Genomic DNA, 17089 nt, shown 5'->3' on the forward strand with positions numbered 1-17089 from the left:
TTATAAGCCTCTTCCTTTGATCTAATACTATCTTTAACTTCTCTTGTTAGCCACGGTTGGGCCACTTTTCCTGTGGGGTTTTTGTGCCTTAAAGGAATGTATATTTGTTGTAAATTATGTATTAGTTCTTTAAATGCTAGCCATTGCTGGTCTACCATCATACCTTTTAATGTAGTTTCTCAATCTGCCTTAGCCAACTCGCCCCTCATACCTACGTAGTTTGCTTTGTTTAGATTTAAAACCCTAGTTACGGATTTAACTAAATCACTTTCAAACTCAACATAAAATTCTATCATATTATGGTCACTCTTCCCTAAAGGCCCCTTTACTACAAGGTTATTAATTAACCCTTTCTCATTGCACAATACTAGATCTAAAATAGCCTGTTCTTTAGTTGGTTCCTCAACATACTGATCTGGAAAACTATCTTGCATACATTCCATGAATTCGTCCTTCACACTATTACTGCAAATTTGGTTTGCTCAGTCTTTATGTAGATTAAAGTCTCCCATGATTACTGTATTACCCTTGTTACATGCACCTCTAATTTCCTGATTTATACTCTGCCCTACATTACAAATACTGTTTGGGGGCCTAGAAACAACTCCCACCAATGTTTTCTGCCCCTTGCTGTTTCTTAACTCCACCCAAACTGATTCTACTTCTTGATTTTCAGAGCTAAGATCCTTTCTCTCTACTGTCTTTATCCCATCTTTTATTATCAGGGCTACCCCTCTTAACTTTTAGAAGAGTTAGGCAAAATGGAAAGTGAAGTATCCTGGAATATTTAGTTCCCAACCTTTGCCACTTTGCAACCACATCTCCGTTATGGCTATTAGATCAAAACTGTTAATTTCTATCTGCGCTATTAATTCATTTGTTTTGTTGCGAATGCTTCACGCATTCAGATATAGTGCCTTTAGCTTTGACTTATTTCTATTTTTCCCTGATGCCACCTAAGTCACTGATGCCTTATTACCTTTGTTACTCTCTCTATCCCTTCCTGACCCACTCTGCTTCTTTTTACCCAAAACTCTACTCTGCTCTAAAGCCGTGACATTTCTCTCGCTGCTTTTAAATTTACTCTTTCTTAATCCTCCCACCCCCACTTCATTAGTTTAAAGCCCTGTCTACTGCCCTAGTTATTCAGTTCGCCAGGACACTGGTCCCAGCCCGGTATGTTTATCCCCTCTCCTTCTCTCATCCCACTTCCCCCTCACACCACAAGCATTTCCCACTTTCCAGCTCCTGATACTGTCTGCATTTCTTGCTCCTTTCCTGCCCCACTGCCTTCACCTTAACACGAGTCTTGTGCCTTTATACTTTCAGAGAATCAGCAACCAGATGACCAGCCTGTCCCTGAGCCTCCCAGTGAGAGTGAGGAAGAAGAGAAGGAGGTGCAAAGCACCATGTCACTGCATCTCTCACCCGCAGGCACCACCTCAGATACTGGCACTACGTGATCTTTAGAGGCAAGTTTAGTAGAGGGGTCTGCACTGGGTGATGCACCGAGGACGAGCGGGCTGCAGCAAAGCCAGGGGGGAAAGGGTAGTTTGGGAGCCAGCTTCCCGGAGGGCAAGTTCTGCTGCACAGGATTCAGATGAGGACCTCGATGGGGAGGCGTTCACAAGAAGGGTAATGGCCGTGCACTCAGAGATGATAAGTGCAATGGCAAGGGTGCCCGAGAGCCTGTGAGCAATGGTAAGGAGCGTGGAGGAGTCTGCCTCCAACATTGCACAGAACTCTGCGCACACCATGGAGCTCATCATTTCCACTCTGCAGAGGATGGTGGACTCCCAGAGGGACCATGCGGATCCAGACCTCATGATGCATGTCATGGGTGATGTGGCAGCTTCCATTGCAGCACAGGCGGAAGCGACGCAACGTCTTAGTGCTGTAATGCAAGCAATGGTTGGTGGCATTGAGTCTCAGGCTGCTCGTGCTCCTGTTCCTCCTCATCTCCTTCTTCCTCCACCTGAGGTGGTGCGGCTATACCTGGTGGCAATGGCTACGCCCTCATAATGACTAAGTTGTGTAGCATGCAGCAGACGACAACAAAAAGGGACACCCGCTCAGCCAAGTACTGGAAGGCTCCTCCCGAGCGGTCAAGGCAGCGGAACTATTGCTTGAGCACTTCGATGGGCACGAGTGTTGGAGTTGCGGAAGGGAGTCATGAGCCAGGTTGAGAATGGATAGCCCTTATCTCCCAGCAGCCAGCCACAAGCTTGATGTGGTGGCTGGGACAGAGCTGGCACACCGGTCTGGTGCAGGATGAAGGCATTGTGGTTACAGCCAGGATAGCGGGCATTGACGGTGAGGATTTGCAATGTGTGGTCGCACACCAATTGCACGTTAAGTGAACCTTTGCGGTTACGGAATACCTTAGGATTGTTACAGGGTACCCGCAAAGTGACGTGGGTGCAGTCAATGGCGCCCTGCACCATGGGAAAGCCCGCTAACCTGGCAAAGCCACATACACGCTCGCGCTGCTTCTCTCTGGTCACGGGGAAGGAAATGTAGTCCCTTCTTCTGTAGAGAGCATCTGTGACCTGTGGATGCAGCAATGGACATCAAACTGCGAGATGTTCGCTATATCTCCTGTTGCATACTGGAAGGATCCGCTGGTGTAGAAATTGAGGGCGGCAGTGACCTTGACTGCCAACGAGAGATCCGTGGTGCTCCTGATGTGAGGTTTGAGGTGTGGCTGCAGGAGGTGGCATAGCTCTGTGACCACGTCCTTGGTGAAGCGGAGACTTCTAAGACACTGTTCCTAAGTGAAATTGATGTAGGAGAAATGCTGTTGGAATAACCTGGGACGGTAAGGCCTCCTGTTGGCCCTCCTCCCTGTGGCCACAGTTTGAAATCTTTCTCTCTGCCTCCGCCATTGACACGAGTGCGAGGTCCAGTGCCAGTACAGCCCCCATTAAAGTATGGAAATGTTGCACTTTCAAATCTCACCTAAATGAAAGCGAATAATTTTTCTGAAGCAGAAGATTCCTTCAACTGAAAAACACTGAAATCGCTCAAAATACCTGTTTGCCGATGTCAAACTGACCAGGCAGCATTCTTTGCCGACTAAAATTAAACCGGACATTGACCCCTTTATATTGTGCTCCTCCGACTGCATACCGCCTCCTCTACCTATCGTTGCAAACGGCAGGCGCTCAGGCAAGGGGCGAGAGTTCATTTCTGAGCTGGGGCGCTGCGCAGCCGGATGACATCACGATCTCCGGCCGCAGGAAAGCGTGGCGCTAGTGGTTACCGCCGCCTCAAACCTCCACTTCAATTTCGTGGGCGTCGATACTTTCGTGGGTGTCGGTGGCTAGCCTGTGCATTCTGTGGCTTTCACAGTTTCCAACTGTTAATGGTAAATGGATGGAAAATCATGCAAACCTTGATAATTCCACACGTGTATTCCTGAAATATGTTCCCCCTCACACAGCTCTGCAACAGAAACTCAATCGTAAAATTGATCCCTTAATGACATTAGTAGTAGAAAGAACAAATATTAAAAGGAATGTTTTAAGGCACAGACTTAAATGTTATTGTACAAAGACAAGCAGCTTCAGGAATAAAGTACTGGTGTTACAGGTATACATAACTAGTGAGAATATTGATATTATTGTCATTGCAGAAACGTGGCTATCAATGATAACAGAGGATGCCCAGGAGCTGAGGGTATAAAATGTTTTGCAAAGAATGATCAACAAAGACGTGAAGTTGTTTATTGATAAGCAATGATGTAGCAGATATAGAAAGGGTGAACATAGCAGCAAATGGGATAAGGCTGAAAAAATAATACTGTAGAACTAAGGGATAAGACCGCAAACAATTTGGTAACAGTTATATCATTAGCATAAGGTGAGCAGGGGGACAGGTTGCTGTTTGGGCAGAGAGGCTGTCAAAGCCAAGATCAAAAACAATATGGTGGCATAACACTTTGGAACAAGGAGAAAGTCTTATGAAAATTGGGAACCTATAATTAAAAGTAGGACAGCAAAAAATTGAATTTATTTAAGGTAAGTCTAATTAAGTAAACAGAGCCTCAGGTCAATGGAGTACAATTCTTTGGTGAGGGAACTCTACAGAGTGAAGTCAACCAGTTTACTTGCTCTTCTGGCTGTAAGTCAGATCCCAGGATGAATGTTTGGCTTTTAAATGTTTACTGTGGCTTTTTTTTTGAAGAGTCCTTTTTTGGAGCTGTTAAAGTGAGGCTCAGTTCCGGTGGATGTAAAAGATTCCACGATACTATTCAAAGAGCAAGGTTTTCTGGCCATCACATCCCTTAACCAACACCAGCAAAACTGATTAACTGGTCATTTACCTCAGCTGCTGTTTGTGGAACCTTGCTGTGTGCAAATTGGCTGTTGTGTTTGGCTTTAAAATGGTGATTGCATTTAAAGTAACTAATTGGCTGTTATGTGCTTTGGTGTACCCTGAGGATGTGAAAGATGCCATAGAAACATAAGTTCCTATTAAAAATTACAGAAACAACAGTCTCAGAATAAAAACAAGAGGTTTATCGGAGGAACCGTGCTTTAATTACATCATGGCCTCGTGTGAGTACCAATCAAAAGTGGACAAGTTCCTAAGGTGGATGAGGGGCAGCTGAGTGTTAACAAATAGAATTGGCAGCAGAAATGCCTTAAGCTAGATCCAAGTTCATCTTCATAGCCTTGTTTTATGCCTGAGGAGCAAGAATGCAGGTGACCCATCCGGAAATGTTCTGCTGTGCATAATGCAGTAAGTTTGACTGACCTTCATAGTAATTATATTTATAGTATGTGGATTTACTATGGTTGGATCAGTTATACCACCCACATAGGTCAGTACTCGTGGAACTGTCACTGCATATTGTAGTTTATTTGTCTCACTGCTGTTACATTTCATAACATGCAAATTAAAGCACAATCAATTTGCAAATACATCACTTAACTTGCATGAGGTGTGAACTTGGAAAGGATTGGAAAAAAAATAGGCAATGAAAAGATTTAAAATACAGAAATGCAAATTATACAGGTAAAATACACAAACACTTCAAATCATGTCAATACACCACTAACTATACCAGCAATCCAGTGTAATATAGCTGTAACTTTATCTCAACACAAGTCAGTTCCACAAGAGTTCATCTGACATGTGTACCCAAATCTAGTTTTTAAATTACTGATACCTTAAATGTTAGAGAAATCACAGGTTTGTTCAGTTATCACCAAACGATTAATCTGTGGACAGAGTAGTGTAGACAAAGTCCACAGTGGCTTTAGGTTACTGAGGTATTTTAACATAATGGATCAATTACACTGCAGCTAACAAAATCGCAAATTTAGGGCTAATGGGGTAGAGTTTCCGATTTGGGCGCAATCAAGAAATTGCAGCCAAAATGCACTTGAAATTGCGATGGTTAGGTTACACTTCAAGTTTCCGCTAAAATCATTTGCATAATCACCAAAGTAAAATCTTTCATGAACAGCGAAATAGAATTTAATAGTTTCTTTTTTTTCCCCCATTAAAAATATTCCATGACGTATTTAAGAGTGGTAACCTGGTGCAGTTTTATTAATATACCTGAAAATGGGTTAATTACCAAAAATAAGCATTTTTAATGAGTGTCCAGTCCTCCACTTGTAAAATCACTGAAAATGACTTAAACTATACTATTGGTGTACACTAGTCAGTTTTTTAGTAAATTAAATATTTTTCAATATGAAAAAACATTTAAAACGTGCCTAATAGTGCCTGCATGCCTAAGTTAATGTGCGCAATTTGAAGAGCCTTCCTGAACCAGCGCAGTCAGCAGAATCTCGCAATTCTGACCTGGGGGTGTGGTCAGTTTGTGGGCAGGGCCTGATTCAGGCAAATTGCATCTTGAACTAGCGTAAAAGATCGCGGACATGCAATTTCTGAAGAGCTCTCTTGGTATAGAATCACTTCAAAAATAACCTTACAGCCTGTAAAAAAATATTCTGGGGTTGCACCAACTCTTAAATGTGGCACATGGATGAGCCATCCAGCCACTGCAATAAGGAAATAGACTGAAAAAACCCCATCTGTTATGGGGTGGCTGAAGGGTAGTACAGTAGCTTGTTCTGGTAGATCATTTCTCATAATGATCTGCCTATAATTTGGAAGTGTAAATGAACCAAAATGTTGGGATTTTCTTTTTTGTAACATTTTTTCAACCTGCCCCCAACTGCATTTGGATATGAGGATCATAGATACTTCAATGAACACTGCAACACTATAAGCAGCATGCTACTGCCAACAAAATCATTACTTCACATGTGAACTACATGTGCAGTGACCACTCTCACTGGAAAAGTTGTCCTATAAAACAACTGAACATTTGTATTAATCGTACTTCAATTAACATTCAAACTCAATATTGTACAGCAAAAGGCTAAGATTCAAAAGGGGGTAAATAGGGCCGTTGAGGGGTTTAAAATTGGTAATATGGGGGGGGGTTGGAAGGGGTAGAGCAAATTAAAAAAAAAGGAAATTAGGGGTAATTTTTTACAATTTAACATTCCTGGTACAGAGCTTGGAGAGCGCCGACTGCAAATGTGGATGTGGAAGTCACCATTTTGTGGTTTTCACGATTTCCTGACCATTAATTGTAAATGGAAGGAAAACTGTGCAAACCTTGAGCATTTAACACTGATCCCTGCACGTGAATTCGAGAAATGTGCTCACCCCTCGCAAAGCTCTGCAACAGGAACTCTACATCATAAAATTGATCCCTTAATGACATCAGTAGCAGAAAGAACAAATATGAAAAGAAATTAAAAGACTTAAATGGTTTTTGTACAAACATAAGCAACTTCAGGGATAAAGTACTGGTGTTAGAGGTATATAAATAGTAAGAATATTGATATTATTGGCATCTCAGAAACATGGCTATCAATGATGGCAGAGGATGCCCAGGAGCTGAGGGCATAATATGTTTTGCAAAGACAGATCTACAAAGAAGTTATTTATTGATAAGCAATGATGTAGCAGATATAAAAAGGGTGAACATAACAGCAAATGGGATGTGGAATATCAATAGAACTAAGGGATAAGACTGCAAACGATTTGGTAACTGCTATATCATAGCATAAGGTGAGCAGGTGGACAGGTTGCTGTTTGGACAGAGAGGCCGTCAAAGCCAAGACCAAAAACAATATGGTGGCATTGTGGCGGAGCCACTAAGGGACTCCAATCAATTGTATATAATTCCCTTTAATAATATGTTGGCTACAACCTGAGTCTGTATCTTTGTTTTCACTGTTTACATGTACAGAGCGCGATCACTTTAATAGCGCGCGTAAACGCGATGATGTCACGCCGTTCATCACGTGATCCCCACCGGCGGGAAAAACGTGCTGACGTCAGCCACGGGGCCGCCCTAGCAGTCCTTGTGGAGCCTCCGAACTGACTAGACCTATATTCGATGTTCTCCTGTAGTTATCCGTTAAACTCTGTTACTTTTCATTAAACCTCGTTTATTTGATCGCCTGAGTGGACCTCAGTCTTTTGGATAGGAACTAGACATTCCTACATTGGTGACCCCGACTTTTGCGAACGGTTTTCGCAGAAGTTACTGAACATGGAATCGAACGCCGTTGCTTTGAAGCTACCACAGTTCTGGGAGCAACAGCCAGCCGCGTGGTTCATCCAGGTTGAAGCCCAGTTCGCAATCAGGAACATCGTTGCGGATCAGACCCATTACTATCACGTGGTCTCCGCCCTTGACAGCGCCACAGCCTTGCGGATAGTCAGCCTGCTTGGTAATCTGCCAGAAGATCGCAAGTATGATACGATAAAGGCACGGTTGTTACAGGCCTTCGGGCTCACGAAGTCGGAGCGTGCCCGGCAGCTGCTCAATATGCCCGGCCTCGGGGACTCCAAGCCGTCCGAGCTCATGAGCCAAATGCTCACGCTCCTGGGCTCCGAACCGGAATGCTTCCTCTTCAGGGAGCGATTCCTCAGCCAGCTACCGGAGCAAGTTCAGGCTGCCCTAGCCAGGTCAGAAGTCACCGACTGTGCAGAGCTGGCTGCCGATGCGGACAAGATCTTCGCGGTGACACAGCAGTACTGCGCTGCCATGAGGCGCCCATCCCCCACAGACGCCGCTCCAGCCCCTCAACCTGCGGGGTTGTGCTTCTACCACGCCCGTTTTGGTGCAAAAGCAATATGCTGCCGCCCTCCCTGCAGCTTTTCGCTCAAAAAAAAAAACAGCAGCCACCCTGTCGAATGAGGACCAGTTATAACAAGCGCCCCGTGGCTGCGATGGCAATCGGTAATTCGGGAAAACTCCTCTTCATCAACGACTCCCTATCTGGTCGACGTTTCCTTTGCGACACCAGGGCGCAGTGTGGCATCCTACCCGCGTCAAATCTTGATCTACAAGTTGGGGGGCACGGCCCCTCCCTCCAGGCGGCTAATGGCGGGGCCATTCGGACCTTCGGAAGCCGGCAGGTCCAGGTGTGCTTCGGCGGCCAGCGGTTTTATTGGGATTTCATCACGGCCAAAGTCTCTCAAGCTATCCTTGGGGCGGATTTTTTGTGCGCCAACGGCCTCCAGGTGGATGTACGGCACCGCCAGTTGATCAATGCGGCCACTTTTCACTCCATCCCGTGCTACCGCGGTAACACCGTGGCGCGCACTGTCTCCTGCGTATCCCCACCTCCGGATGACTTCACTTGCCTCCTCGGAGATTTCCCAGACCTGACCAGACCCACTTTCTCTTCCACGGCCACGAAACATGGTGTCGAACACCACATCACCACTACTGGCTCCCCGGTCTACGCACGGGCCCGGCGCCTCGTACCTGGCAAGCTCGCGGCTGCGAAAGCGGAGTTCGACACGATGGAGCGGCTAGGGATTATTCGCTGGTCGAATAGTCCCTGGTCTTCGCCTCTCCACATTGTTCCGAAACCTGGCAACGGATGGCGGCCTTGCGGCGACTACCGACGCCACTACTCCTGATCGGTACCTGATCCCTCATATTCAGGATTTCTCTGCCCATTTGGCGGGAAATACCATTTTTCAAAAGTCGACCTTGTCTGTGGCTACCACCAGGTCCCCATACACCTGCAAGACGTCCCGAAAACTGCAGTCATCACCCCATTCGGCTTGTTTGAATTTCTGCGGATGCCGTTTGCATTGAAGAACGCTGCACAGGCTTTCCAGTGCTTGACGGACTCCGTGCCTCGGGACCTCAAGTTTCTCTTCGTCTACCTCGACGACATCCTCATCGCCAGCCCTAATAAAGAGGAGCACATCTGCCATTTGCGCACCCTCTTTAGACGCCTCAGTCAACACGGCTTGATCATCAACCCGGCCAAGTGCCAGTTCGGCCTGCAGCAGATTAATTTTTTAGGCCATCGCATCGCATCAGATGGCACATCCCCTGCAAACGAAGGTGGAGGCAGTTACTTCGTTCCCACGCCCGCAGTCCATCAAGGCCCTGCAGGAGTTCCTCGGGATGGTAAATTTTTATCACCGGTTCGTCCCTAATGCAGCTCTGCTCATGCAGTCCCTGTACGAGGCCCTCAAGGGCAAGTCCGGCAAGGATCCGATCAGCTGGACGGTCGACATGGACCGGGCGTTTGTCGACACAAAAGGCGCTTTAGCCAACGCAACCATGCTGGCACACCCGCTGCCACCATCGCCCTTACCACCGACGCGTCAGACTACGCCATCGGCGCAGTGCAGGAACAGTGGGTGCGTGGGACGTGGCAACCGCTGGTGTTTTTCAGCCGTCAACTACGGCGAAACGAACGAAAGTACAGCACGTTCGACCGGGAGTTGCTGGCCCTCTTTCTGGCCATCCGCCATTTCCGGTTCTTGCTAGAGGGCCGTCCGTTCACGGCTTTTGTGGACCATGAGCCACTAACGTTCGCTATGGCCAACACCACCGAACCGTGGTCAGCTCGGCAACAACGTCAGTTGACGTTGATCTCGGAATTCACCACTGACATTCAGCATGTGTTCGGTAAGGACAACCTGGTGGCGGATTGCCTCTCCCGCGCGACCGTTCATGCAGTCCAGCTCGGCATCGACTATGCCCTCATGGCTGCGGATCAAGCCTCGGATCCGGAGGTTCAATTTTACAGAACCAGCCCCTCTAGCCTCCAAGCGGCCAACGTCAAATTCCATGCCGTGGGCACTACGCTACTCTGCGACGTCTCCGTAGGAGATCCTCGCCCTATCGTCCCGGTCGCCTGGCGCCGAAAGGTTTTTGACGCCATCCACGGGTTGTCGCACCCTGGCATGAAGGCCTCGCAACGGTTGATGTCATCCAAATTTGTGTGGCGGGGCATGCACATGGATGTTCGCGACTGGGCCAACACCTGCGTGGTCTGCCAAAAGGCCAAGGTGCAGCGTCACGTCAAGGCTCCATTGGCCACTTTCGCCGTTCCGGAACGTAGGTTTGATCATGTGCATGTGGACCTGGTGGGGCAACTTCCGCCTTCGCACGGGTTTACTCATCTTCTTACAATGGTGGACCGCACCACTCGATGGCCGGAGGTGGTTCCTCTGTCTTCCACCACTTCTGCAGACGTCACCAGGGCATTCATCTCCTCTTGGGTTGCCCGCTTCGGGGTACCGGCGGACATCTTGTCCGATCGTGGGCCGCAGTTTTCTTCGGAGCTCTGGAACGCTGTGGCTCGGCGTCAAGCTACATCGCACCACTGCCTACCATCCACAGGCGAACGGCCTGTGCGAACGATTCCACAGGTCGCTCAAAGCCACATTGCGAGCCAGCCTTCAAGGGGCGGGCTGGGTGGACAGGCTTCCATGGGTCCTTTTGGGTCTTCGTACGGCACCTAAAGATCTTCAATCGTCCTCGGCGGAGCTCGTATATGGCCAGCCACTACGCGTACCAGGGGATTTCCTTCCGTCTCCAACAGAGCCATGGTCCGCATCCCAGGAGGCAGCCAGAAGTTTCGCTCCAGTGCCTACGTCGCATCACGGCTTGCAGAGCTCCCACGTCCCAGCTGAGCTGAAGAACGGCGACTATGTGTTTATCCGCCACGACGCTCATCGGGACCCGCTCAAACCCTCTTACACTGGTCCTTTCCGTGTGATAGAGCCGGGAGACAAGTCTTTTTCGGTCGATGTCGGAGGTAAACTGGACCACATTTCGGTTGATCGGTTGAAGCTGGCTCACTTGGACCTTGACCGCCCAGCCGAGATCGCACAACCGCCCACAGTCGCCGTGCCAGATCAAACGCAACCGCCCGCCAGCTTCCACTTCAAGGCTACAGAAGTTGACCTGACAGGCTTGTCAGGCCTCCTCGCCGTTTTACTTTTGCTATTAAAGGCAATTCTGGGGGGGCGTATGTGGCGGAGCCACTAAGGGACGCCGATCAATTGTATATAATTCCCTTTAATAATATGTTGGCTACAGCCTGAGTCTGTATCTTTGTTTTCACTGTTTACATGTACAGAGCGCGATCACTTTAATAGCGTGGGTAAACGCGATGACATCATGCCGTTCATCACGTGATCCCCCACCGGCGGGAAAAACGTGATGACGTCAGCCACGGGACCGCCCTAGCAGTCCTCGTGGAGCCTCCGAACTGACTAGACCTATATTCGATGTTCTCCCGTAGTTATCCGTTAAACTCTGTTAGTTTTCATTAAACCTCGTTTATTTGATCGCCTGAGTGGACCTCAGTCTTTTGGATAGGAACTAGACATTCCTACAGCATAACACTTTGGGGCAGGGAGAAAATATAAACTATAATTAAAAGTAGGACAGCAGAAAAATGGAATTTATGTAAGGTAAGTTTAATTTAAGTAAACAAAGTCTCAGGTCAATAGAGTTTAATTTTTATTGAGGGAACTCTAGAGTGAGGTCAACCAGTTTACTTGCTCTTCAGGCTGTAAGTCAGACACCAGGATGAATGTTTGGCTTTTAAGTGTTTACTGTGGCTTTTTTTGTTGTTTTTTTTTTTTTTTTTTTTAAGTCATAGGCTACAGAAATTCTGGCTCCTGTGAGGTAAGGTGTTTTCTGTCAGTGGGGAGGTGGGAAGTTTCTGTACATTCTAAAACGTTGTTTTTCTTCCTATGAAAGATTGTTGAAAAAAACTTGCATGTGACTCAGTTACAAGAAGTTTTCCCATACTAAATTTATCGACAACTATGTCAGAAGTGTGACACAGGAAGTATCACCAGATACATCATCGAACAAACAATTGGGGTGCTCAAGCAACAATCCCACTGCCTGGACCTTTCCAGAGGAGTTTTGCAGTCTACCCCGGAGCAGGTATCCAGATTTATGGTCGTCTGCTGCATAACTTTGCCATTATGAGGGACCTGCTCGTATCTCCACCTAGGTAGTAGCAAGTGCAGCAGGGAGGAAAAGGTGGAGGAGGAGCAACAAAGAGGAGGAAGAACAGAAGTGGCAACGACCACGAGTAATCCTAGCTGCCAAAACACTCAGTGCAGCTCATTGAGGTGTGCATCATGTAAACCATCCCTCCCACCCTAATCATTCCACAATCCTTACAACCACCATCCAATTGCCTTCTTTCAGTCCAGCCTTACTTCACAAGCATGAACACCAACACCAAATCTAGAACAAAGATTTAATTTAACAACTCAATTGCATCAGTATCCGCTAGTTAACAGAAATATTTAAGAAATGTACTTGTGCACACCCTTAGTGCCTGACTTCTATGCTCGTTTACCTATCCTCGTACTTCTACAAAGCATTTCTGCAGTGGCTAGTTTGGGAGGTGGAATGCTGCGGAGCTTCCATTGGAGGACACTTCAGATGGCTGTGGTGGCCGATCCCGAGCAGCTCTGGGCCATGAGGGTTTGGCTGTAGACTGCAACACCTCTGTGGGCTGGGGCAGACTGGCCCAGCTAGCTGTGTGGCACTAACAAGGGCACTGGCTGATTGGGTAGCAGGGGAGCAGTTATGCTGTTGTCCTGAGAGGACAGCAGATGCCTCTCCCATGGTGCCAAGGCCACTCTCCCGAGTCCATGCCACAGAGCAAGAGTGCAGGAATAATGTTCAGGAAACCAGTGTCACCCAAATTCAAGATTGCAGCCGTCTGGGCTGTGAGCTGTCAGGAGAGTCTCCATGACGGTGGGTGCCACTTTCATGTTGGAGTTGACCATTCGGTACATATTAGACAGAATGGTCTTGTTGCTTTGTGTGAAACCTTGAAATACACGTAGTGCCAGTATCTGAGCTGGTGCTTGTGGGGTCAGATCGAATGACGGAACATCAGAAAATCTGGCCTCCTCTTCCTGAAGTGGCAGAAGCATGTTCACAACATCAGCACCTGAAATGAGAGTGACAAGGGTTACCTTTTCAGTTTGAAAGGAGAGCAGAGAGAAGTGGCTAGTGAAAGCAACTGCAGTTCGTGATGCAGTGTGTAGGGCGAGATAAAAGCAAGAAGAGAAAAAGAGGATAGGATGTGAGGAAATCTTGCACGACATCTCCTCCAGGTTTGGCATTCGCCACGGATCTGCCGGATGTCCAGCACGGTGACAGAAAACAGAATCTTCCTCCTGTCCACTGTCTGCACCAAGGCCTCCAAAGCAGCATCTGAAAATCTGGGTGCCCTGTCCGTGCTTCTTCCAGCCATTTCTTTGTTCAGCAATGTTTCCTTCTTCATGCAGTGTGCTCTTCCCTTTTAAAAAAAAAGGGGCTGGCTACCATTAAGTGGTGTCAGAGACGCTCAATTTCTAGCCCCCTCACAGAGGCATGCAGACATGATGAGTGCAGGTAGGGTCGGCTCTACGCCCGACTCACTGATGTCCCAGCACAAATTTAGCTGTTTGGGACCACATGAATAGGTGCTGCAATGCACACCCCCGCCCCACCCCTCACATGCCTGTTTTCAGGCACAATCGAATGTCCAAGCCAGTGTTTCCAGATTTGGGCACTGTACTTAGGAAAGATCTAAAGGCCATGGAGAAGATGCAGAAAAGATTCACGAGAGATGATTCCAGTGATGCAGGACTTTAGTTGTGAGGCAAGTAGAGAAATTGAGGCTCTTCATTAGAACAAAAAGTTAAAAGGAGATCTAATGCAGTGATTCAAAACAGAGAGGTTTTGATAAATAAATTGGAAAATACAATTTTCCACTGGTTAGTGTCTCGGTAACTAGATGGCAGAAGTTTATAATCACCAAAAGTATAGAGGGAAAGGTTATAACTTTTTATGCAGATATGTTGTTAGGACATGGTATGCCCCTCCAGAAAGAATGGTGGAAGCAGAACCTATATTAGCTTTTAAAAAGGGAAGTGGATAAATATTGGAAAAAGAAAAATTTCAGAAAGGGTAGAGAAAGGTACGAAATGGATAGCTCTATCAAACAGCCACCACAGGAGCAATGGACCGAATGGACGCCTATGCTGTAAAATTCTATGATTCTAAAAGGATGTAGTTAGCACAGGATAATTAAAATGCCATTAAAAAAACACTCCAGGACATTTCCTTGAATTTCTGGATTAAAAGCCTTTGCAGTGCTCTAAGCTGAGATAGCTAGTGCCCACAAGTTTATAATCAGTATCGGACACTGTAAAAAAAATAAATCAGAAAAATTGACAGTTTGAATTTCATAAGGACAAGGGTAGACGCCAACTTCTTGATTAACTAAAGCTGCTTGCATCAAAATGGTCATGGAGCTTTTATACATAATAATGTGGACCAATTGTATAGAAAAAGTAGGGCAAGAGAAAGGAAGCAGTTTGGAAAATGTGAGCTCACCTCAGGAACAAATATCCTCAGCCACATTTTTTGGGTGGGGAGAAGAGAGAAGGGACTGAAAATAATCTTGTCTGCAGTATAAATTTGGATTAGATCTGCACGACTGAAATGTGCACTTTTTACCCTTGTGGAATAAATGTAAGATTATGCAACACAGTATAACCTCAATGAACTAAATATTCAGTCCTATTGGATATTCATGCCACTGCTGGGAACTGTCACACACTAAATGGCCTTGTGCTACATGTTAAATATATGTAAATCGGTGTGCTCGTTCATCACTTCATTCATTGTCATAAAAATCAGATTTATCTTAACTTTTTATAGATGCACGATTAGCTGAAGTGTGCTTGAGTACTGTAAACAGATCTCAACACCGTAAATTTAATCAAACACTTTGATATCCCCTCCAATTGCCTCAAGACCTTTAACAGTTCAAGAATGGATTACCAGCCAAAAAATAGCACCAGTCAATTTATTGTGCTTTGTTTCATCAAACAAACAGAAAAATGTGAACCAGTAACAGGGAATATTTAAACCGGTAAAATAGATTAGGAAATACTCTACAGGTAAACGTGCTTCAAAAATCCTTAGTGTGTTTGCCAATAGTTACTGTCACAAGTCACTGATAAGCTGGAAACACACATTGTTTCCAGAGGCAATTTCCTGGTCACGTCAGTCCATTTTAGATCATTAGTTTGTAAATACAGAATTTCATTTAACATTCAGAAAGACAGGCAAGTTATTTAAATCAACTTAATTTTATGCAACATACTGAGTGTATAGTTCAACTGTGGTAACCGCAGCTGTGACTCTTTTAACGATCCCAATAAATCCTCTTTAAATCACAGACAGGAAGAGAATTATGCAAATGATATATTAAGCAATCTTTGACTGAATGTAATGTTCTGTGAATGCTGGATTCTCCAAAAAAAAAATTAGGATAGTCACATCTGAAAATTAGAAAATTAACGATCAACTAAGATTTAAGATTAAAATGGTATATTAAAACCAAAGTCAGAGAGAATATTTACAAGTTTATTAAGAAATTACAACATAACCCACCTCATGCAGATACAATGGGTGCACTATTTACAAATTACACAAAGCTACATGATGAAAAAAAGTATACAGAAATAAAAATGGAGAAATAAATGCAAACACAACTATTATAGAGCTATGTTATACATTTATTCATGAGTTTTCTTTATAATGAAAACTAATTATACCCCAATTTTCAGTCAGTGAGGTTGTAGCTTAACATAGCTATGGCAGTTTACAATTTAAAACGCTCCATTCTAAACTTCTCTGATGACCCTGGACTATTCTACATATAAATATTCCTATTTTATCCTTCATTATATTTTGGTGTATAAATGAATTCTTAAAACTTACTCACTGGTGGCTAATTCCAGTCAGGAAGCTAACACTTCAGTATAATTTCTCAGGTCTAGGGAGCTGGGAACACAGACATCTCAGTACCTAGCCTAACACTCGCAGAATACCCTTCCTCACCCTCCATAGTTAGTATATTTAAAAGGAGTGTCTCAGCTGACAGTCTCCTAAAGCTGTTTTAAAGATCTAATTAGCAGTCTTGTTTTTTTTTTAAGAGAATCACTAAAAGGGGATTCCCTCTATATGCAGACATATTTCTAAACGTCATCCAACACATTCACATGTAGTCAATGCACCCTGATCCAGTTGGATCCAATTAGACTAAAAATAAATGTATTTTTATATGAAAAAGTAAAACAGACTTTCTAAAATAGGGAATACTCTGGAATAAAGCCATTATAACAAAGCATTCCTTTAATGTATTAAAGCATTTTTAAAAAGCTATACTTAGACCAGTTTAAGTTTTCAATGTAAACATTGATTAGACATTGGAACTAGATAAAATATCTTCAACTAAGCGCTTGTAAACCCAGGCATCGCCCTTTAGCCGCTGTCTTCTGATACCAATCACCTCCGGCTTGCTGAGCTGACATATCTCCAGTTCAAACTGCATGGTGACCTTTCCAAAGTCTGATCTAGTCCGACATTTTAAAGTATAGCTGTTGGAAAACAAGGTAAAGATTACACTGTATGAATATGGAAACAAAAAATGCAGATTCTTGTAACATTTTATATGTTACTGCAAAATCAAGGCAGTTTAAGCAGACTGGCTTTTTGCACACAGTATGAAAGAAGCAGATTGTCATGTGCGTGCTTTACAAATCACCCAACGTGTGAATATCAATCTTTCCTTGACTGTACATACACAAACTCAGATTTTTACCATGTGAAGTTTAATAAAAACTGATAGAAGGGAGTTATTTAAAGACTGCAATCTTATCTCAAGGTTCATATAACATATTGGTTTGGTGGTAT

The 17089-nt window shown here is 45.1% G+C and overlaps 1 protein-coding gene across 2 annotated transcripts in view; it reads right to left on the bottom strand.

Annotated features, from left to right (window-relative positions):
* Window positions 1-15743: 15743 nt before the first annotated feature.
* melk (maternal embryonic leucine zipper kinase) overlaps window positions 15744-17089 on the bottom strand; it is a 148677-nt gene continuing 147331 nt past the window's right edge. For both annotated transcript variants that reach the window (XM_085983708.1, XM_085983701.1), the window contains one exon: window positions 15744-16773. In XM_085983708.1, the coding sequence (XP_085839834.1) occupies window positions 16596-16773 (178 nt within the window). In that variant the 3' untranslated portion in view covers window positions 15744-16595. The remainder of the gene's footprint in view (window positions 16774-17089) is intronic.

The sequence above is a fragment of the Somniosus microcephalus genome, chromosome 1 (assembly GCF_052327205.1).
Source record: "Somniosus microcephalus isolate GS21.2 chromosome 1, FLI_Smic_1.0, whole genome shotgun sequence".
NCBI lineage: Eukaryota > Metazoa > Chordata > Chondrichthyes > Squaliformes > Somniosidae > Somniosus > Somniosus microcephalus.